Here is a 23806-nt window from a genome sequence, read left to right on the forward strand (position 1 = left end):
CAAATGAATATGTTTGGCTAAGGTTGCAAAAGTAATTACCATGAATGTGTTGGGGAGAAATATATGGGAATTGTCAGAATATTGTTATGCATTCTGGTGGTTAATCAATAAATCAATTAAGCAGTTTTAGGCAAAACCAAGCAATAACATAGAGCTATAGTGTGAAATACTCAATAATATAATAATGCTCAATAATACTCAATAATAATCAATAATGCTGAGTAAGAACTCTATTCCAGTCTTTAACTTGTACCCTTTTCTTCTTACCACTAGATGGTGTCATTATGAAAATTAGTTTAGTATCAGTTTTAACCAAGGTGGTCAAAACAAGGTCTTAAAAGTTATATATATAAAATAGTTAATTTTCACACGGTTTACTTATTGTTCAGGAAATATTTATTATCTAATGCCATTATCATATAACAGAGATAAGTAAAAGATGTCACAGTTATGGTAAATTCTAGAGTGATAACTGGAAGCTAACAAATATATGCTTGCGTTTCCATTTGCTCCAATAGCGAATGTGGATCATTAAATTAATCAAATCAGTTTATGATAGGTGAAATTCCCCTCCTGTGTGTTTTGCATTTTTGCATATCATCATAAATGGGTGACGTCAGAGACATAAAATAGGTTGTGAACAGGGATTCATTTTGACTCCAAGTGTTTTGATGTCACATCAAACACCACCATTTAATGAAGCATTATGTTAAATAGGCTGATGCTTTGCACAGTCAACACCGGATATGCAGTGACATCCAAGCACTCTCCTTTTACTTACGACCCTCTTTTCATCACATCATCTCTCTCTCAAATGCTCTCCTTGCCTCATCATTAACCACCAGCTGACGACTAAATAGGCATTAACTCCACAGGCCACTAAATAAAGAGGCCTGAAGGAAAGAGAACACGTAAGATCATGTTACGTGATTTTTATTAATAACTCCCTCTCATCTTTCAATTTGTAAAGTAATCTTGAGCTATTTAACTAACACGCGCACGCATATAATCTTGCGCATATACATACTGTTGTGCCCTCGCAGAGTTTAGTCATGTAGGCCGTAAAAAAAAAAAAAAATCTTTGTGCTGATAAACACACTGAGCACAAATGCGCTGGGCACGTATCACATGCACCATTCTGGGTCAGACAGAAGTGCAAGCTAGAACTGATTGCCCAAAAAGCAAACTGACATCTGTGAAACCCAAGGAGGTTCACCAGCCTTGTCTCTCCGTGTCGTCCCGGAGTGACCTAGTGCCACATTCTAGCACCAAGGATGAGCCAAGTGCGGCAAATAAGACACCCCCCCCAACCCCACCTTCTTTGCACGTCCGTCTCCATGCTACATCTTGTATTTTTAGCCAAGATCTGAGCTGTGTAACACTTAATATGGCAGAGAATGTCTTGCTGTGTGCCTTAAGATCCCATTCCATTCTATTTTACAACATCCCGTTCTTCATAATCTTTTATTCATACTTAATTTTTTGGTTGTCCCATACCCAAACTTTCAGTTGTTTCCTAAAAGTCATCCTAAAATGTTCTTTATTGTTAACTCTACTTTGCCCTGCTCCAATCCCACTCCATGTAGAATCGTGTTTCTTTCTTTTTTAGCAGTGCTCTCTCTCTCTTTCTCTCTCATGCACTCACCTAATCCCACCCCCTAAAACACTCTTGACCCTGTCGCTCGTCTCTTTTACCCGTGTGTAGGGGTTTCATACAGGGGGCCTCAGGACTTGGTCTTGTCTGTTCTGGGTGGCGGGGATCACAGGTCCTTTCTAATTTAGTTTTATGCCGTAATTAGTCAATTTGTTTTAAATTCATTGGAACTACATATTTCCCTTCTTAAGTATTGAATCATGAAGTGGAACCTAGTGTTCCTTGGGCTCCTCCTGACCTTCGGGCAGCTGTCATGGGGGCAGAAAGGTATGGACATCCCTGAGTACGATGGAAAGGACCGCGTTCACGACCTAAATGCCAAGAATTACAAGTCTGTGATGAAGAAATATGACGTGATGGTGGTGTACTACCATGAGCACGTAGGATCCAGCAAAGTCGCCCAGAAACAGTTTCAGATTGAGGAGCTGGCCCTTGAGGTGGGTTTGACTCAGAAATAAGCCAAAGGGGAGGGAGTTGTAGATAGCACCTAGAATCAGTGTAACTGGGAGCAAGTTTGATGTAAATGAACATGCTTTATCAATAAAACATCTGCAATTTAGAGTAGAGCAGATTATTTAAAAAAATGTATATATATATATTTATTTGCACACCTGAAATATGCTCGCTACTGATATTACTTAAAGTGTGGCTAACTTGTTTTTTAAAAGTTTTTATTCTAGACTTACTATTTGTGTTTTAATTAACAGAATGTATTTGCACACAGATTCCTGTAAATAAATGTCAAAACCTTTTTTGTTAACTAAAATTGTTAAAAAATAGTTTTGTTTTTTTTTACTGAACTAAAATTAAATAAAAACATCTTTAAAAAAGCTTCAATTTAAATAAATAGATAATAAGCTAAAGTACTAAAATAACTGAACATTTTGAAAGTAAATGTTGATTAAAACTATAAAAATTATAAGCGCAAAATTATATCAACAAAAATACTGAAATTTTACTTTCCACGCTTTATACTTCTGCCCTTATGGCTTATGAAAAATGAAAATTGATAGTAAACAAAGCTGCACTTAAATTGAACAAAAATATTGTTATTTGATCTGATGCATCTATTTGAGTGGTGGTAAACAGATGCTTTTGTACAAATACAAATTAATTTTATTAATGATATAGATCAGAAGCATTACTCTATATCAGAAGGTAAAATAGTCCACCAGAGCCAGGGGAATGTGGGGCCTGTTACACCAGCCATGAGAACACTCTAGACTATGGCATCTATGTTCAGAAAAGTGCTGATGCACCACACAGTATATTTGTATCCTGAGCATAAGCCTGGATGGGTCATTTTTCAAAGGAATTTGTTTTTCTGGTTTTATTTTAAGTTCATTTTCACTCGGATTTGTCGATAAGCCCATGTGCAAACATGCTTAAAAATAGCATTTGTAGCATTTAGAATGATCAACACTCTTATTTTCTTTGATAGTACAGTATGTAGAGCCTGGAGGACAGGGCCGTGGGCCAAATAATGAGTAACACTGTATTAGATTGCATAAGTTGACAGATATTAGCCAGCTGTTGACAACGGTGTTGTTATTGTTAACTAAAAAAGACAAACAAAAAAAAGTAAGAAACAAAAAACATATTAAAAAATAATACACACCTTCGGATTATACCAGAGTTTTTTGTTTATTGAACTGAACTAACTTCTGACTTCTAAATAACATGATTGTCTATTAGATTTGCTTTACAGCAAAATCTGAATTGAGTCATGACTCATGACTCAATCAATTATACATTTTCCATAATTGATTCTGACATTTTTCTGTTTATCTCTAAAAAGGTGCTTTGAATCAATCTGTACTGTTTAAAGTGCTATAGAAATAAATTTTACTTGAAAAAATCAGTTGATCATAAATGATGATTAGATTACTCTTGTGACTAAGTGAAATAAAATATGTTTAAAGACTGAAAGGACTAAAATTTAAAATAAAATACTATATGAAAAAACTATATGAAAACATAAAAATAAAAGCTAATTTAATTATTTCATAATACAATAAAAAAATTCACATCACTTCTATTTTAAATGATAACTTTCAGGTAAACATCCCAATTGTAATGTTGACAATTCAACAAGCAATCCTAATCACCCATTACATTATCTTCCTTTAAACTCTCAGCAGGCAGAACTCAGCCCGTGTGGTCAAAAGGTTACACCATCGTTTAGCCATGCTGTCACCTCCTGCATTCAACAGTGGCCTGTTGCCATTAAAAGGAATAGTTCACCCAAAAATGGACATTCTGTCATCATTTACTCACCCTGGAGTGATTCTAAACTTGTAGGAATTTCTTTAAAAGAAGATATTTTGAAGAAAATTTGTAACCAGGGTGTTTTGGGTCACCATTGACTCCCATAGTATTTTTTCTCTACTACTTTCTTCAAAATATCTCCTTTTGTTTTCAGCAGAACAAAGAAATTTGGTTTGTATTCCAGGGTGAGTAAACGATGACAGAATGTTCATCTTTGGGTGAACTATTCCTTTAAGGACTTTGTTTTGTGGGCCACAGTACAATCCTAATGAAACAACAGATATGTTGTGTTTGTTGTGTAAGATTTGAGTAACCAGATGTCTAAATCTTTGATGTTAGTCATAAGTGGCATTGTGACATATTTGTGTTGGACAAATCCAACCAGAACATCCAATCACCTAAACTTTGAATTAAGTGGTTTATTGTTGTAATTGTTAATTTAATATTATTGTTAAAATAAATAAACAATGACAGTTTAATAATATTAATAATACATGGTGTGTTCATCATTTGAGGATTAATATTTAATCCTTGTACTGGTGTAACGGTTTGTTTAACAGTTTTGTCAACATTGTACAATATAATTTGCCAACCATGCATTACGCACAACCTTTTTCTTGATAGAACTATACTATGACAATAATGGGTGCTGCCAAAATTGCTGCTTTGAGGCCCAATAGCTGTGCTATTTGCGTATGTGGCTTTGCTGTCCAGCACTGATGTAATGTTGCAGGAGTTATAATAACTTAAATAACTTAAAACAGCTTGCGTGCTGTGTGGATGCAGGAGGTTCTAGCATGAAATCTGCAGTGTCGGCTGAGAGGACTGAGTGTTGGGCACAATACTGTACCTGTCAGCGGATCCCAGGAACTTGAACGTCACCACCACCTTGCCAAAATAGTCCTGGTTGGTCTTTGCAGCAGCGCTAATTATAGTCGGCACTGCTGTCATAGCTGTTTGTGTGGTGCAAGCCACTGTGATGCTCCATAACAGAAGATCCGCTTTCTGTCCTTATAGAAACACTTTCATTTACACCAACCAGCGCAGGGAGTTCTGGTTACATTTCCTTTACAAATATTGGTTAATAATGTGTTGACTTATGAACATTCCTTAGGCCTCTGAGTAAATCTAGTTCTAGATGTTATAGTGTTCTCGGTTATGTTGTTGGGAAGCCATTTGTTGGATGTTGAGACTGAACTATAAGCTTATTTTTTTAATGTCAGAATTGTTGAATATACACTGAAAGATATGAAGGTATGACTGAAAGAATTGGAGAGATGCAAAGAGGAAGAAGGAGGGTGCTTTACACTAAGACGTGCGTTGGGGCGTCTCCTCCTCCTTCCTCTATCCTGATTCTGATTTGTCATTAGCAAACTCTATCTAGATTCATTGCAAAAATCCTCTCTTGTTGACTCATGTCTTTTTGTGGGTCACCTTATATAGCTGTGGTCTATTTGGCCTTAAGCCTTTAGCTGAGTTTAGTCTAAGATTTGATTAACAGACATAAATCCCCCTTCTTTTAAAAACTGGTTTGTTGGAATAATGCATAAGACTAAACTCCAAAGAAAACCATGAGATTAGAGCTTGAAAAATAAATAAATTGTGAAGGCACACCAATACAGATAAGACTTTTCTCAAAAATATTGATGCTAATATTACAAACAAATTGGCAGAAGAGCACAATTAAACTAATTAATAGAACACTTGGATGGACCTTAAAAAACTTCCAATAGTTCCATTATTTAAATAGACAAATTTAATAGAAACAGTTTCTAAGCTATACAACATTTAACATAATTTTTCAAGTCAGTTTAATACAATTTAATTTAATGATTTGCACAAACAGCTTGAATGTACATCTACAAAATTAAAAGCATCTCATTTACTGAACAGAATTAATAATAGTGTGACACAAAAAGGATAGACATTTTCATTGTCTTTTTTCTGTGCAGTTACTTTGAATGAGAACTGAAGGTTTCAAGTTGCACCATGAAAAATATTACAAACATCCATAAAATTCATGCACTTAATTCCAAAATTCAGGCTGTAAATGTAATTCATTATTTAAAAAAATATTCTTTAATATTTTTTTTTTTGCCAGACATTTACATTCCTCCTATATGTATGATATGATAGATACATTCTGATTCATTTATTCACTTGATTTGGTCGCGGCAGTTGATGCATGGATACCTATGAAGATCTCACATTACATAAGCTATCTGACATAACGGATCGGCAGAAGTCTTCAACAGCTTCTGAAATCGTTCCAAAATGGTGAATGTGTTGACATATGTGAACCAGTCTAATGAGAGCTCTACGTATAGATATCTATGTGTCAACAGCTCACTTGAGGAGAAAATTATTGGTAAATAATTACTTAAAATTCAGCCTGTTTTTCATACATATAACATCAAAAGACTTGCACTAAATGCTGTGTGCATATGAAATTATAATGTTTTTATGCCTTTGTTAAGTTTAAGGTATTTAGTCCCAGTATATAGTAATTTTATAAGCGATTTTAGCACATTGTCATTTTGTGCTGCATGGAAGAAACGGTTACTGACAATTTTAATTTGACAATTATTTTTCTCAAAGTGAGATATGTGTATGTATAGGAATTGGTTCTTCACAGTGGTTGGAGAAATGGTTGGTTGCACCTGTCACTATGCCAGCACCCTGTTACTCCAGCTCAGCAGGCACACGTAGAGCTGTGATTGGTGGAAGCAGCTGTCCATCACACGGGTCAAGTTTCACACCAATTTAGAAAGTGCAGGGGCAGCGCTCTTGATGATGGCTTTTATGGATGTAAGACTGTGGACGAAACTAGCCGCAGTTCTTACTGCATAGCCTGAAATATCTGTGCATGCAGAAAACAAATGCTGTCCACGATTACCAAAACCAGGTTGATAATAAATACATAATAGTTGTGCTAATAGAACACTAACCCTAATGAGCTTAAAACTCACTTTAACCTTAGTGTTTTCAAATGATCAGGAACTTCCCTCTTAACGGTTATGTCATGTGAACTGGGTGCATTTTAGGGCACTGCTTACATGCATTTAAACATTTAAACAAAATCTCACATTCTTTTTAAAGCAGCTGTGGGACATTATTTTATGTTTTATTTATTTGTTTTTTGTTTGTTACACAGCTTGCTGCACAAGTCCTGGAGGATCTTGACGATGAAGACATCGGACTCGGCCTAATCGATGAGAAGACAGACAAAGCTGTTGCAAAGAAATTAGGTAAGTACAACCAAGAAACGCTCAAATATTACCATAACTGTATTGTAATGTGATCTACTCCATGAAAATATTTTGTGATATTTGTACATTTTTTAACAAAAAAGTAATCTTTTACACATACAAAATGTGATATACCAAGATATACCCTTTTTTTGAACAAAACCTTAAAATATAACGTTGATGTTTATGTAAAAAGCTGCATTTTGTGCATAATCTACTCAGTGGAAGATGCTGTTGGTGTGCTTTGGTTTGTCTAGTCTGTAGATAAGTTCACGTCTTTTACTGTAGGGTAGTGGAGGAAATATGGCATGGGTCAAAGGACATTTTTTGACAATCCATTGAAGTTTAATTGGATGTGATTTTATGTTTTCCTACAAATTACCTGTTTTACCTGTTTCAGGTTTTATTTTTCTGCTTTATTCCTTTGGTACAGATTACTTGATAATGAGCTTCAGGGTATCAGCAGAAGAACAACCATGACCTCTGGTGGACATTTTTCACATGGTTCTTAAGGTTTATTTCCATTTTTGTGCTCTTCAGGTCTGGATGAGGCTGACAGTATCTACATCTTCATTGAGGACGAGGTCATTGAATACGATGGAGAGCTTGCTGCGGACACACTGGTGGAGTTCCTCTATGATGTACGCAAAGAACCATTTATACCTGGAGCTTTTTATTTTAACAGTTTGGCCTCAAAAAATTCTTTAATATATGTTTTTTGTTTTCTTTCAAATTCTTAATTTACTTCCTGCACTTCTTTTCCCCAAATTGTTCTCTTTCTTGTACATGTATGCTTACTCTTCATTGTCAGGAGTCAACTTACCACCCTCTCTTATCAACTCTTTTTCCAGGTCATTGAGGATCCAGTTGAGATCATTGACAATATGCGGGAGTTGAAAGGTTTCCATAATATTGAAGAGGATATCAAGCTGGTGGGCTTCTTCAAGAGTCAGAAATCTGAGCGTGTGTATCTAAATGGGCCATTCAATGGGCTTTTTCCCCACATATAAAATGTTTGAGAAGTTCACCTGTGGTCTTGTGATTTTTAGACTACCATGAATATGAAGACGCAGCAGAGGAGTTTCATCCACATATTAAGTTCTTTGCCACCTTTAGTCCAAAGGTAACTAATGTAAACATAATTTACACAATCCAGGTAGTGGTAATAAATAGGTTTTATATCTTTTCTCTTATTGATATTTAGATGTTAAGGCGGCAGTATATGCACTCTAGCTGCAGAGTTTTATTAAACAAATTAACTTAACAAATTCAGCTTTGGGAAAATTTGAAAAACGTGAAAACAATGCCTTTTTGCAGGTTGCTAAGTCTCTAGACTTGAAGTTGAATGAAGTGGACTTCTATGAGCCCTTCATGGATGAACCCATCGTCATCCCTGGTAAACCCTACAGTGAGAAGGAACTTGTTAAATTCATTGAGGACAATGACAGGTATGTTGACTGATGGGAAAAATGCTTTAAACTGAGAAATAAAATCATTAGTGAACATGATCAAAAATGTCTCCACAGGCCAACACTGAGGAAAATGCAGCCACACAACATGTATGAGATCTGGGTAAGCTAATGCTGTCAGTCAAACAACAGGTTTTTTTTTTCGGTGCTTGCAAGGCAACACTTGATATTGCTAAAACATTCTGTTTTTCTTCTTTTTTTTGACAGTTTGCTACAATAAATTCAGCTTGAACCACTTCACATACAGAATCGTTTCAAAGTTTGTTTTGTTGATAATTTCTCTCTGCCATTGAGATGAATGGGAATGCTAATGGATAGCTCTCTCCAGGTATTACAGACCTTCTTAATTTAACCGTCTATAATTTGATACCAAGGGTATATAATGAAAAGTATGGTGATGTAAATGTATGTTGACTTTTTTAAAGCTACACTATGTAACTGTTTGACCTTCCAAATGAAATCTTTACTTCATCCCAAATACACTTTAATTACCCACACACTACAATTACCTACCACTTACACAAACAAAATGACAAAAATTTTAACTAAAATAATAATACCAACAAAAATCTAATAAATTAAAATTAAACCTACTGTAGTATCTCAACAATACTAAAATAGCACTTTCCCTGTATCTCTGTGTAGATTAGCAAGTTAAAAAAAAAAAAAAACTACAGTAAGGCAAATGAAACTTAGTTGTTTTACCACAAAAGGAACAATTTACAAAGTGTAGCTTTAAAAATAAAAGTATTTTAAAAAAAACTGATTTACCAAGATAATTATTGCAGAAACACACCATCATAGTTTGTGAAAAGGGTCCATATCTTTCAGAAAACATTTTTCTTATGCTGCCTTGCAAGCACTGTGATTTACTTTAGTACATAAACATTCAGTGTATTCAAAAGATTACCTATTACTGTTCCTAGATTTATTAAAACTAATGTACAGTAAAGTTAATGAAGAATCAAAGACATTGCATTAATTTTAATTTAGCAGTAATAGAGCACAAAATGTTTCTCTTCATGTACTATAACCATAATTTTTTGACAGGAGGATGCTCTTGATGGTGAACATATAATTGCTTTTGCTGAAGAGGGAGACCCAGGTATGAGATCTTTTTATTAAAGAACATGCCACTTAAAAAAAGGAAAAAGGATAATTTTCCACTCCCTTGGAGTTAAACAACGTTTTACTGTTTTTGAAACCATGCAGCTGATCTCTGGGTCTGGTGGTAGCACTTTTACATGAAGCTCAGCAGCAGCAAAGTTGCTTGATTATTATGCCTCAGTCAGCCTTAGTACACGATTTAACTATATAAAAGAGTTTTTAAGTTTAATAGGAAAAATGTGAAAAATATTGAACCTCTTTGGTCATTTTTGAGTGTGATGGTCTAATCAGATTCAATGATCTATGCTAAGCTGCAGCTAAAAGTGCTACCGCCAGACACAGAGATTGTCTGAATGGATTCAAAAACATTACTATTCAACTGAATAACTCTAGGGGAGTTGTAAAATGAGCCTAGTTTCTTTAAGCAGCTTACTGTAAAATTTTAAAACATGATATTTCAACATCTGCTGTTTTCTTGGGGTTCTTTCAGATGGCTTTGAATTCCTTGAAATCGTGAAGGATGTAGCAGAGGATAACACAGAAAATCCCAACCTGAGCATCGTCTGGATTGACCCCGATGACTTCCCTCTGGTAACCCTATGGCTTTTATTGTGTTAAGAAATGTGGAATGTTCCAAATATAATCCATGTTGTGAAAGTAGATACTGGTACATAAGTAGTGATGAGAGTATCTCTGTGACCTGCAGCTTGTCCCGTATTGGGAGAAGACCTTCGACATTGACCTGTCCTACCCTCAGATTGGTGTAGTGGAGGTTGATGATGTAAGTTTCTTACAGCAGGATTTATTTGCTGTGTGTTGTGTCTTTCAAGACTGAGCTGTTGTGTCTTCTGCAGGCTGAGAGTATCTGGTTTGATATGGATGATGGCGATGACATGCCAACAGTTGATGAGCTGGAGGATTGGCTGGAGGATGTGCTAGAGAACAAAATCGATCCTGATGAGGATGACGATGATGACGACGATGATGATGACGACGACGATGATGATGACGACGACGATGATGATGACGACGACGACGATGATGATGATGACGACGATGATGACGACGATGATGACGACGACGACGATGATGGCGGCGGCGGCGATGATGACGACGGCGGCGACGATGATGATGACGATGATGATGACGACGATGATGACGACGACGACGATGACGATGATGATGATGATGATGATGACGACGATGATGACGATGATGATGATGATGATGGCGATGCGATGATGATGCGATGACGATGACGACGACGATGATGACGATGATGATGACGATGATGATGATGACGATGATGATGACGACGATGATGATGACGACGACGATGATGATGATGACGACGACGATGATGATGACGACGACGACGATGATGATGACGACGACGATGATGATGATGATGACGACGACGATGATGACGACGATGATGATGATGACGACGATGATGATGATGACGATGATGACGACGACGACGACGATGACGACGCGACGATGACGATGATGACGACGACGATTAAACTCTTACCATTTTACATTTATTATCCAAACTAAAGTCTGTTTAATTGCAACTGTCTGAATCATCATCGTGATAAAATTCCTTCGTTATTTTTTGTCGGATATCACGAGGTTAAAAATGTCATCATTTAACTGTGACCTTCCACGCATATCTAGAAATGCGCTCATCATTCTCTCTCCCATTGAACCGATGTTTTATTCAAAGACCACGCTCTCTCTTAAACCTTCAGATATTCACTTACAAATGTTGACATCAGTTCTAAAAACCAAAATCATTAGCAAAAGATGTATTCCTTTCAGTTTGTTGCTATCCATTTCTTTCATTCATAAAGACATACTATAATTGGCAGTTAAATAACCACTAATACATTTGGAAAAAGGACCTGACTTTCAAACATAAAAATGTAACCAAATATGTAAGATAGTCAGAGGGAGCAGTAAGACTATTCTAAGTGTACATCCATCTGTTAAATTTGTTGTTATTGTCTCAATGTTTATTTGTATTAATATGTGGATGGATTGTTTGTGCCACTGTGATAGGACCTAAAGGTGCTAAGCAGGCTTTTCCTCAAGGTCATTCGTCATACCTTCTTTCTTTGTTAAGACAGGATGTGACCTTATGTGACATTAGACAGAGAAGGGATTGTCCAGCCTTCCTTCTGTGTCTAAAAAGTGCAGTAAATCATATGTTTTCTACTGAAAAAAGAAACATGAATATTTTATTTTTTTCTAATAAAGACAACTTGGTTTAACTCTTAAGTCTTAAAATAAAAACAGATTGGAATAAAGTGTTGTAAATCACAGTTTTTATGAGACATTACAAAAGATTATTGAATAGAGACTATTGATCTGCTGCAAGTAGACTAGATTATTGTTGTCTTTAGAATCAAATATGGAATTTACATATCCAGAACATGGCACTGGATTCCTTTTCTATTTTACGGTGTAATGTCATGCAGAAGATATAGATATTCATATACTCCTAGATTATACTTTTAGTAGCCTACAAAAGATGTTTTGCCTAAATCGAAGGTATATCTCCTGTGGTTATCTCACATAGATATCGCAAAAATGTCTCTGTGATGTGGTTGTACATTTTCTTTTTTTTGCCTCATTATTTCTGCCATTATATGCTTTGTTACAAATGAGTCACTTTCTACAAATGGGGTACAACTAATCATTTATATTTATTCATCCATTCATTACTTTTTCAACAAATGGCCAGCAAAGGGAAGTCAACTTTAGGAGGTCAATCAAATTTTTTATGTAGCTGTATTGTTTTGTATTCATTTTCTATGGGGTTGCAATTTCTACTACATAAAGTTGGCATAAAAAAACTCACCCTAGTTTCTAAATTATCATGCTACAAATCTTATGACTTTTCTTTTTTTATTTTGCTCTTGAGATGGTTTTTTTATGTAGGCTATCACAATATGGAAGGAAACATCCAATAAGCTCTATCATGACTTTAAATCCCAAATGTTGCCATTTTTTAAATATTGTAAAAATAGAAAAAATGCAATTAAAATAATAAATTTTTTTAAATAAAAACGTGCACGTATGCACAAACGATGGTTTAGACGTCTGGATTTGGCGCCACCACGTGTACGTGCATACGTCATTGTGGAATGTCATCAGACACGCCCATTACTTCCATTTTAGCCATGTGGCTATGACCACAAGCGACTGCACGACCGATCCGTTTGTTTATGCATTCTAACTAATATCGTGCATGTTCGGACCGCGAGCAAAATGTCAGAGTCTGTGTCCAGGTTTCAAGCCGAGGTGGCGGCCGTTATGGAGGTGTTACTAAAGGTGGCCGTCGTGGAGATAACGAAAGTTTTCGAAGGACGTGCGTTGGATTGCCATGGCTGCACGGTCGATAGAGGAGCTCAGATCAAAGAGAATCTGGTGTGTGTCCCTGACATCAGGACTCATATGGAAAGTGCGTTGACTAATCTCTCTAACAAGATGGTTTGTAGCGTCGGTGTGCAAGTAGGAGAGACACTGCTGTCCCACCACCAGGGTATGTTTATCGGCGTAAACAACAACCACTTCTCTAGCTGTGCGTTTAGCTTGGTTTTACTTCCACATTTGTTGAATTCAACAGGAGTGGACCGGAAGTAGAGTCTTATCGTATGTGGCCGTTGAAGACGTTAAATTCAATTAAAAATCCTTACAGTTTACTAGTGTCTATTTTATGTCATTATTTATTATTATAGCGGCTAGTATAACTCTATTATTAATTTTCCTAGTAACTGTTTTTTTTTGTAGATAGTACGTTCAGTTTTGCTACAGTTTATTAGGCTACAAAATTTAATACCTAGTACTTCATTACCAAATATTAGACATACTGAAGTGATCATTTCAGTAACATTTCTGAATGGTAATACAAGGAAGCAAAAGCGTATTGATTTGTGTTCATTCAAACCTCTCTTGTAGTTTTTCCTATCAATTAGTAATATCTTCATGTTATACGCTATAAACTGAATGACATGAGTAAATGAATAAGTCCTGTCAAATAGTTACTTATTGAAAGTGAAAATGCATTATTAATTATTGTAATGCTTGAAATGAACAAGTCACATAAATACTGTTTATTTTTAAGAATAAAATGGTTTGCCATATTTTTAAGTAGTTGCAACAGTTGGTTGACTCATATGTAAAGGTTAAAGTCCATCTTTGCAGCAGTTTATATTTTGCCGACCATTGCTTAGCTTTCATGCAAAAAATACAGTCATTTGTGTTTGTGACCTTTCTTGAAACGTGTATTATGACACTCTTTGGAATCAAAATATTTTCCAAAAACATAACAAGTTCATAAACCTGTTTGTTTTTATTCAGTTGTCTATTTAAAGCTGAGCTCATTCCCAGACTCCGTCACGTTTTAAATGGACAAGTTAAAATTATTTTTGAAGGGACAATGTGCTTTTACATCCCTAAATAATGTGCTTCAAGAAATCCAGCAGCACTTTAATTGGCACAGACCAGGTTTCCCATGTTTCTGGATTGTAACGCATTGTATTCTGTCCCATCTCCAAACCCCATTCAGATCAGTGCGTGTCCACTGAGAGAGACAAGATTTATCTGCAGGAATCCATTGGAGAGGAGGGGCTTTCTCCATCTGAAGCTCTCTGCAAGGAGTCTCCAGAAGCTGTGGATTTGCAGTGCATGGTTGACCTTCCATGCTCTATCTTCAAAGAAACTGTAGGTGGCGCAGAATTTTTTTTTTTTTTTTTCAATCATGAAAAGTTTGATTAAATACATATTTCATAATACATTTTAGATTTTAAACCTGAAATTTAAATGAAGAAAAAAAAAAAAAAAAAAAATATATATATATATATATATATATATATATATATATATATATATATATATATATATATATATATATATATATATATATATATATATAGTATTTCTATTTTCTTTTACAAAACATGCATAATTTATTGGTTCTAAATATGACAGGCATGTAAATGGTTAAATTCTTTTTTTGGACTTTTGGAACTTTAGGTGTGAGTCTCAGTCCAAACATTCAAGCTTATTATTATTTGTTATTATAATTAAAGCTAATTTTAAAAAGACATGACTTGGGTGCTATAAAATAAATTTGTATTTTATAATAATTAAAATAATTTTTTAAACTACAGTTTTCAATTTCAAACTTCAGGTTAAGTTATCATGCTTTTATTTTGGCAATATACTGGTGAAATGTTTTGATTGTCTTTCTACAAAAAGTATACCTAGTAAAGTAAACCTGGCACACATTGCATTCCGAATGTACATTAAACTTACAGAATATGCAGATTGATTTCACAGCATTTCATTTTAAAACACTTGGTTACATTTTGCCTGTGCTTTATTTTGAAACAAGCAGTGCGTAAGACCATATGGTTGTACAATTTAAGTCAACGACTTTAAAGAAAAATAAGAAAATTAAGAAAAATATTGCAATATGTTGTAGAGTGTTAATTTCTGTTTGACATGTTATTTACCGCTTAGGGGATTTGTAGAGGAGACTTAATTCAAGAAGTGCCATGGACAGATGATTTAAAGACCGAGACAATTCAGGAACATGGTATGAAGAAACCAGACATGCTTGTTTCATATTAATTTATATTTATATTTAAATTTGTAAAGTCGTTTACTGTAAACTATAATAAACTATGTGAGTTAAATGCATAAAGTGTAGTTTTTAAAATATTCAGAAATAAACCATTTCGTGATACAGTGATTTAACGTTTTATTTACCAAAAAAATTTCCCTTTTTAGATCTTCAGGAATCCTCTTCACACACTGTAGTCGATCCGTTCAGCTCTGTTATAGGTAGCATTCCCAGTGCAGACCTTTCCACTGACACTATGAGCCAGTGGGACCTTGGTCTTATGGAAGTCAGTTCTTTGCCATCCGTTGAAAAGTCACCACTCACAGAACCTCCGCAGTCCAGCAGAACCCCAGCAGAGGGCGCGAACGGCAAGAAGGTGTGTTTACAGCTGAGCCAAACACCATTCGACTGCAAACTGTTACGGCCTTGCTCTGTGCAGCTTGTGAACCTCCTGATGCTGTCAAGTGCGCAAAGACCGAACGGTTCCAACAGAAAATGCTTCTCTACACCCAAAGACCTGCGAACCCATCAGCGTGTCCATACGGGACGTCGGCTGTGCTGCTTTAAAGAGTGCGGGAATGGTATTTGGCGCCTGCAGGGCGTTCTCACGCAAGGACATGCTTATGCCTGCAAGATCTGCGGCAAGAAGTTCAAACGCAAGAAGATCCTAAAGCGGCACGAGCGATTTCATACAGGCGAAAAGCCTTATTCGTGCAGGAGGTGTAAAAAGACATTTGCCCTGAGGAAAAGCTTGCGACGGCATGAGCGCTTCCACACTGGAGAGAGACCTCACGTCTGCCACCACTGCAGGAAAGGCTTCCGTCTCAAGAACAATTTAAAGGCTCATCTGCGCTTTCATACGGGTGAAAAGCCCTACATGTGCAATCTGTGCTCCAAGGGTTTTAGGATCCACAAGAACCTTGAGAAACACAGGCTCACTCACTCGGCAGCGGTTAGCTTTCGAACTCTTCAGTAACTGACAGACGTTGTGTATGACCTAAACCAAATGCCATATTTCTACCTCGCATCAGAACCACTGTATCCAACCGGTAAAGACAGCACACAATGGCAGTAAGAACATCAGGGCAACTCGTTTTGCTTTCACTTTTTTTCTCATGTTGCAAATGTTTCTGGACACCTTGCTTCTATTGTAATCCTTGCCCCCCGCATCATACTGCATCTGTACTAATAAAACTAAAAAGTTTATTAGATTCTTGCCCCTTATGCTGTAATGTGTAACACATCCAGGTCATTAGAGGGCGCAATCATGCAGTCCAATTCAAGTGTGACTGATTCTTGTTTGATGTAAATACTAAAGCTTTAGTTCTAAGATGCTTTTAATCTTTTTATTTGTAAAAGAATGACTTTATCTTGTGTCATAACCCTTTTAAAAACCTAAACCTTATCTGTACCTGTTCAAGTGGGTTAATGTGTGGTTGAACACTGGAGATGATTGGGTGCTACAGGGCTTTATATGTCCTTGTAATCATTTTTTGAAGAGATTTGTACTTTACGGAGATTTTTAAAACTTCACTTTCTTAGCACGCTATGTTCACTTTAAGCTGATTTTAGATAACAAAAGCTGTAACACTACTGCTTGCATTTTCCCATTTTTGTTTTTTTACATGTACGTTCTTACAATTTAATGTGATCTTATTTTTATCTTAAATTGCCTTTTTTCATACACTTGAATTTTTTTAATTCTTGTTTTTGTTTTTTTTAACCAGCAATGCTTTGTGAATCACATTTTTAGTTTGATATAAAAACAAACATGTAGTAACTTTTAGATTGTGAGTTTGTAGCTAACAAAAGAAATGGTTTCACTATGCTTTGTTTTTCCATTTATCATAGCCATTGACAAACATATATAGTTTCTTTTTTTTGGAATAAACAGTAACCATGTCTTTTTACTTGCCTGATTTTTTTTTAATGTTTGAAAGGAGCAACCAAAAATAATTGAATACAGCTCGATTCAGTAACAAGACCAGTATGGACAGTGATCTCAACCGAGAAGAAAAATTGCTCCAGAAATGACAGAACTGCATTTAAGAAAAATGTTGGGATCTATGAAGGAACTAATTTTTCAACCATTATTTAAAGTAACATTGCACTTGAACGAGGTATTTAGATCAAGGGTCCTAAGCTGGTATGAATGAATATTGATCAAATGCTAATAATTTAATCATTCTATCTTTTAAAATATACAAAATAAAACAAAATGAAAGAATGTTACTTGCATTTTGTTTAATTGCTATGTGACCATCAACTGATATCAGACAACTATGGATATGTGAATATTAAGATACAAACTTAGTTCAAAGGAAAAGAAAACAAAGATAAGAAATGTTTTGTAAACAAATGAGCACTTTCACATTTTTTTCAAATAAGTTTATTCGACTATTGGTTCCTATACTATAATCAGAATATTTTTTTTTTTTACAGAAGACTTTTTTTATAGTGCACTAAAAACACTTCATTTCAAAGTCTGTTAGCAAGGACTTCATAAACAAACCATTGGGCTGCTTTTTATTTATGCTTGAATAATTTCTAACAATCTAAAAAAAAAAAAAAAAAAAAAAAGATTTGACATGAGAGCACTTCTGAACACTGATCTAAGATACTGTAAGTACATGAGAATTGCATTACACAAGAAAAAAAATTGCATTACTTGAGATTCACTAACAAAAAGTTTTTCATCATGATCAAAACTACTGTATTTGAAAATAATACAAAGATTTGGATTTTGTCCCACTTTAACAAATCACTAGAAACACAAAAAATAAATCACTGGACCAAATCAGAGCGGAAAAACAAAAATGGTCCAAATGAAGTACTATGATCTCAGGTCCTTTTCTGACAATTTCCTCATGGAAAGCAAACAAGTTGGGGTTTGTAGTATATTCATTAATACCTCCAACAGTTGTAACAAAGACATTTTCAACAGTGATTTTTCCACTGCCTTTTTTCCATGCAGTTATTTACAACAAAAAAACTACACCTTCACTCATCAATCCAGTAAAACTCTATTGTGTTCACTGATAAAAAGACATCCAGGCATGTTAAGGCCCAGAAACAGGAGCATTCTCATTTATTTTACAGTGGCTGAATTCTGGCTCTTAATCGAACACCAGGCCATGAAAATATCCCTGTTAAGAGAGTAAATAGTGAAATTAGCATGGTAATCCGACCATACAAAACACACCGAAACCAGGACATGCACAGAAAAAACAAACCTGCAGTGCGTCGCCACACATTCATTGCTGCAATACTCTTTATCCCAGTCTCGACTCTCAACGGCAGGGTTTGTACATCCAGCACGGACACAGAGATTCGTAGGAGGAGCTGAAGAGGAAGCCTCAGGAGCAACACTTACCTCCATCTCAATCTGAAAAAAGGGGGATAAAAAAATCTTTGAAGGATTCTTGCTGTGTGCGCAAATTGCGTTTGATCTTATAACATTTTTCTGTTTGGCTCTTACTAATAAGTTAAAATACAGTAGCTTTTAATAGTAAAAGAAAAGTCACCCAAAAATAAAAACTCCCGTCTTTGACTTGCATTGTATTTTTGATTCATACAGTAGAAATTTGTATGAAGTGGGAACTGAAACGCTTTGGTGGCCACTATTCTTTAAAATGTCTTCTATTATGTTCTAAAATGGAAAAAAAGTCATACAGCGGTGTGATACGGGGGTCATATAGGAGTCAATTTTCATTTTTTAGGAGGACTATCCCTTTAAGAGAAAAACAAACCTCTTCGGGTTCGTCCGTCACAGCCTCATCTGTCCCGGTGACCAACTCCTCTCTGGGCTCTTCAACTTGCACCTCAACAGGGGCGGGATGTGCTGAGGCCGAGATGGTGGTTGAGGCAATAACAGGATTAGCACTGGTAGCTGTAGTAACAATAATTGGTGTGGACAAGTCGGGGTGTAGAGAAGCGGGCACAATCTTTATCTGAAGAGGAGGCGGTGGTGTAGCCGTGACAGCTACAGAACCTCCTGCCCCTCCACGTGGCTTGGCCTGAAGCGGAGGCGGGGCTTGTGTTTGTACCATCTGCTGCAGACGTGGTGGTGGTGGGGTGCCCTGCATCTGCTGCAGAGGTGGAGGCTGTCGGCCGGCAGCGGCAGGCTGCACGGCTCGCAATCCGGCAGGAATCACCGTCACCATGGAGGTGGGGATCTGGTGGATCTGAGAACCTCCGTGGAGCATTTGCTTGGAGATGATGATTTTTGTGACAGTGGGGGTCGGGCTGGGGGTAGGGGGCCGGGGCTGACCGATGGCCAGGGGTAGAGAGCCCGTGCGGGAACGGGTGGTGACTTGAGGCCCGTCGAGGATGATGTTGGAGGCGCAGATGTTAGTGATGGTGTTCTGCTCAGGGATGGGGGTCAGCCGTGGACGGGCAGGGACAGCGGGAGCAGTCGTGACGGGAGCGGGACAGGGCACAGAGGGAGGAGTGGAAGGAGCGCTATCCTCCACCTCAGTAGATGACTGATGAGAAACAAAGAAAAGAAAGAAAGATGGAAATAAGACTGGGAATCAAACACTCACAGAGGATGAACCAGAAACAACTCACTTACTTTTGAGAGTTGATTTGCTCTGTAGGCTGCTAACGCTTTGAGATAGTCTTTCTTGGCTGCCTCCGTTTTCCTTTTGTAAACCTGAAAAATTGATAAAGACTCAAAATTACAAAAATTCATTGAATTATGGAAACCAATAATTTCCAGATTCAGTTCCTTCTTTAAAAACTTTGAACACAATTTGGAAAAAGACAATGCAATTTTACTATTTTGCAGTCTTATTAGACATAACTGCATTTCAGTAAATGGCCTTAGTTATATTTAGCCAATGTTGTCAGTATAGGCCAGGAAAACTATTCTGGTCTATTCTGACCATTGGATGACAGTGTATTTTTTTTTTTATTATGCCAGAATGTAGTTCCTAGCCATATCAGCCTAGAAAGATCGCAAAAAAAATATTTTCTGTTGCTTTTAGTACACAATGTAAATGTTTTAATTTTTAATAGGAAAAATATTAAAATGCCCTTTCATTTTGAGTGAGATGCTACTGGCCTAATTCAGATTCAGTGATCTATGCAAAGCTGCAGCTAAATGGATTCAATAATGGTAAAACTCAACTGTTTAACTCTAGGCAAGAAAAGTGGCGTGTTCCTTTAAAATGATTGCATTTTTGCCATTGAAAAACTACACTCCACCTGTTTCTGCTCCTCTCCAAGGCTGTCCCACATTGACGCCACTATCTTCGACACCTCACCGAATGTGGCATTGGGGTTCTGGCCTTTAATAGCTGCCTGGGTGTCTCTGAAGAACAAAGCATAGGCTGACACTGGCTTCTGTGGTTCATTCGGATCTTTCTTCTTTTTTCCTTTTTTGCCTCCAAGTGTTGCTCCTGTGTCCACTGCAGTAAGAGGAACCATGGATGGCTTACCGCCCACCCTTCTCACCACAGCTGGAGGAGCAGAGAGCTGGGTGGACCCGGTCAAGTTGGGGATGTGTGAAATAATCGCCGGAGAGGCTGAGGATGGGTCCACCAGCATAGTTTTCTAAAACACAAATGAGGAGAGGTTACACGATGGAACAAAGAAAGACACCAATCAGCCCCATAACTAAAAGACTCACTTGTCTGAAATCCTCCATGTCTTCATCCTGTAACGAGCCAGCAGGTGATGGTGTTGTCGACAACGGTTGGTCAGGAGACTTTGACACACTGGCTCCGCCACCAAGGCTGAGTCCTAATTGAGCACTTAGATCTGAATGGTCTATGGTGGTTAGCTGGCTGTGTCCTAAAAGACTGTGGTTCATGTCGTTTATTGGAACGTCAATCGTCATAGAGGAACTGTTGAAATGGGAGCCAACTGAATGCCCAAGATCCTTAAAAAAATAAATAAAAAATTTAAAACTAAACTTCGGCAGCAATTTATATGTCCATATTCACATGCTAAAACCATGAACATAAATTATCGATGATAACTGAAAAAGAAAAGCTTACCACTCCCAGAGTTGAGCTCAGTAGAGCACTTCCCCCCGGCTGGTTAATCACACCCATACTCAGGTGCTCTATGCTCTGAGATGATGGATTCATGAAAGCAGAAGCAAAAGAGGGATCATTCCCCCCAACCACAGGATTACTGGCAAGACTATTTCCAACTCCAGAAGCACTTGAGCTCTCAGCTTGTTCAGCCAGCTCTCCGAAATGGGCTTCCACATCCTCAATGGTGAGCGCAGAATCTGGATCCAAGGAGATCGGTGGGATTTCAAACTCTTCATCGCCCAAACAGGGTGTATGGAATGTTTTCTACAATAAAAAAAAAAAATGAAAAAAATAAAGTTAATACGAAGCTGTATACAATTACGAATAAAAACATAGATGAACATAAAAATGCATTACATAAGTATTATTATAGAGAGAGTTCAGAATATAGTACTCCAAATTCTAAAATTTAGAATATGAAACAGTTACTTGAAGTTTGTGTAGCACTACCTCAGATGACCAATGATGACCAGGTCCACTTATGGTCAGGTATGAATCATTGCCACCTGCGAACTAAAAAAAAGCTTAGGTTTAAAATGTGTATTAACTGCATGCTCTAAGATGATGTAATTGACAGCAATAACACGGTATAGTTCATTAAATTGAAGATGATATACTACACAAAGGTGCCAGATTTACCTTGTTCACTGGATCATATCCATTGTAAGACGAGTTATCCATGAACTCGGAATCAACATGTTGACCAGTCCCATCAGAGAGATCCGAGTAAAAATTCAAATCCATGAGGATAATACGAAGGTCTCAGAAGATCGTCTGAGCTTGTAACAATCGAAGTGCAACAAATAACAAAAATTCAATAGGCCAAGTCATCTAAGGGGAAAAAATGCTATTCACCAAAAGAAAACAACCGAGAAGCGGATCTCCCTCTTGTATGTATTGTCCAGCCTATGGTGTTTTACTCGATTGAATAATGACAATAAACCTCACAAGACGATCCAACACGCAGCGCAAATACAACCAGATTTGTTTATAGATATATCAAGAAAAACATTAGTTAGGAGTGGTAGATAAAGGCTTACCAATTCAGCCAGCCCGCAGCAGCTAAGGTTAAATGGCTAAATGGTGCTAGTTCACAGATGTGTTGCTGTTAAACCCAACATGAGGTTTCATTCATATCACAGGCCACGGGGAGAAACACTTCTGGTATTTCCTATGTGTAAAACGCAACGTCTTATTAAATAGCGACAGAACCTATATATTCTTAATACATATTCAAATTTCATAAACAAAGTTTGCTTTAGAGTTGCACTAGCAGACAATTGCTGTAAGTGCTAAAGATGGACCGATTCGATCGCTACTCTACTACGTTTGTCTGTTTGCAATCACAAGTCCAAATAATCGCACTCCGATTAAACCAAAATTGTTACCATTTTTTGCAGAAAATATTTAATGTAGCTCATAACTTTATAAGTGGTAAAACACCACAAATGCATTATTTTTTCGTTATTATGTTTTTACAATTCAAAAGCCATCACAAATTATTTTCTACGCTGCTGCTACAATATCACATGACAGCTGTTACTTTTATCAGCCATTTTAGATGTGCACCAATCACGCTCGTTTATGATTACTGGAGTTTTGAAGCAGTGCTGTTCCATCATGACGCAAACAAACATTACTCGCAAATCTTTACAATAAACAAAAAATGTCCCGTAATTTGAATTCCTCTCTAAAAAGATTCTTGTTTTCTCATGTGACCTTTTTTTTTTTGGCATATTCCTAATGTGCATGACAATCCATTTTGTCTCCCATATACTTTCCATTGTTTAAAAATACACTCACACCTAAATGTTTTCCATCATTGTAGTTTCTTTTACTTTTGAAGTTAATATAGGACTATAAAGGACTCCTTTAAGCTTTCCATTTTTTGCCATGTCCCTAGGTACTGTGCATTATATTTTCTCTAAAAAATGAGTTCAAAGCATTTTTCTTTAATTTATGTTAAAGTATATTCTGTGTTCCAATTTTATTTTTGTGCAATATCCCACTGAAAGTGACTTGGGTAAAACAGCAAATATGGTTTATATTAATCTTGTGCCTTTAAATCTGATTTATAAAAATGTTAAAGGTTTATAAAATTGTAATTTTGAAAAGTTTGCAAAATGTCTAAAATGACTTGTATCAGCCATTTCGTCAGTATCTTTTATAGAAATAATTACAGTAAGTATTCACTTCAGATAGAGCTCAAACGGCACCTATTTGTTTCACACCAAATATTGATTTTAACGAATAACCATGACAAATAGTTAAACCTGGCTTACCTCCAACACTGTAGGGGTCAAGAAATATTAACCCTGCTGGACATACTTAATATTTTGGATTTTTATTCTCTGTTGGGTCTTGCAATGCCTTAGTCAACC

General features: G+C 36.5%; 3 protein-coding genes across 5 annotated transcripts; 2 read left to right on the top strand and 1 right to left on the bottom strand.

Annotated features, from left to right (window-relative positions):
- The first annotated feature begins 1678 nt into the window (after nucleotides 1-1678).
- Nucleotides 1679-12058, top strand: casq1a (calsequestrin 1a). The gene is given in 13 exon segments (XM_043262203.1): nucleotides 1679-2091; nucleotides 7077-7170; nucleotides 7711-7811; nucleotides 8022-8133; nucleotides 8220-8293; nucleotides 8488-8618; nucleotides 8697-8742; nucleotides 9690-9744; nucleotides 10237-10337; nucleotides 10453-10527; nucleotides 10601-10975; nucleotides 10977-11240; nucleotides 11243-12058. Coding segments are annotated over 13 exon segments (1695 nt in total). The 5' UTR covers nucleotides 1679-1854; the 3' UTR covers nucleotides 11273-12058.
- A 139-nt stretch (nucleotides 12059-12197) lies between these two features.
- Nucleotides 12198-16590, top strand: si:rp71-1g18.1 (uncharacterized protein LOC559922 homolog). Its single transcript, XM_043262214.1, has 4 exons — nucleotides 12198-13296; nucleotides 14323-14477; nucleotides 15279-15354; nucleotides 15549-16590. The coding sequence occupies exons 1-4, from the start codon at nucleotides 13023-13025 to the stop codon at nucleotides 16355-16357; spliced, it is 1314 nt and encodes a 437-aa protein (XP_043118149.1). The 5' UTR covers nucleotides 12198-13022; the 3' UTR covers nucleotides 16358-16590.
- A 1332-nt stretch (nucleotides 16591-17922) lies between these two features.
- On the bottom strand, nucleotides 17923-22760 carry tox4a (TOX high mobility group box family member 4 a). Of its 3 annotated transcripts, none has more exons than XM_043262161.1 (10): nucleotides 22466-22760; nucleotides 22065-22199; nucleotides 21855-21938; nucleotides 21384-21689; nucleotides 21014-21265; nucleotides 20590-20937; nucleotides 19955-20035; nucleotides 19131-19865; nucleotides 18615-18766; nucleotides 17923-18527 (listed from the first exon to the last, which is right to left on the bottom strand). In XM_043262161.1, the coding sequence occupies exons 2-10, from the start codon at nucleotides 22167-22169 to the stop codon at nucleotides 18470-18472; spliced, it is 2121 nt and encodes a 706-aa protein (XP_043118096.1). In that variant the 5' UTR covers nucleotides 22170-22199; nucleotides 22466-22760; the 3' UTR covers nucleotides 17923-18469. The 3 variants fall into 3 exon arrangements, with proteins under 3 accessions (XP_043118096.1, XP_043118088.1, XP_043118105.1); XM_043262153.1 differs by having other exon boundaries at nucleotides 22065-22204; XM_043262170.1 differs by having other exon boundaries at nucleotides 21876-21938; nucleotides 22065-22759.
- Nucleotides 22761-23806: the final 1046 nt, after the last annotated feature.

Source organism: Puntigrus tetrazona, chromosome 2 (genome assembly GCF_018831695.1).
Source record: "Puntigrus tetrazona isolate hp1 chromosome 2, ASM1883169v1, whole genome shotgun sequence".
In the NCBI taxonomy this organism is placed as follows: domain Eukaryota; kingdom Metazoa; phylum Chordata; class Actinopteri; order Cypriniformes; family Cyprinidae; genus Puntigrus; species Puntigrus tetrazona.

Excerpts from the sequence above, each read along its gene's own strand:
- tox4a (XM_043262161.1), bottom strand. The coding sequence starts at position 22,169 with ATGGATTTGAATTTTTACTCGGATCTCTCTGATGGGACTGGTCAACAT. Across the intron at positions 21,939-22,064 it reads GATATGATCCAGTGAACAAG|TTCGCAGGTGGCAATGATTC; the intron begins GTAAATCTGGCA and ends GCTTTTTTTTAG. Across the intron at positions 21,266-21,383 it reads TGAGCTCAACTCTGGGAGTG|GATCTTGGGCATTCAGTTGG; the intron begins GTAAGCTTTTCT and ends TATTTTTTTAAG.
- si:rp71-1g18.1 (XM_043262214.1), top strand. The coding sequence starts at position 13,023 with ATGTCAGAGTCTGTGTCCAGGTTTCAAGCCGAGGTGGCGGCCGTTATG. Across the intron at positions 13,297-14,322 it reads ACTGCTGTCCCACCACCAGG|ATCAGTGCGTGTCCACTGAG; the intron begins GTATGTTTATCG and ends AACCCCATTCAG. Across the intron at positions 15,355-15,548 it reads CGAGACAATTCAGGAACATG|ATCTTCAGGAATCCTCTTCA; the intron begins GTATGAAGAAAC and ends TTCCCTTTTTAG.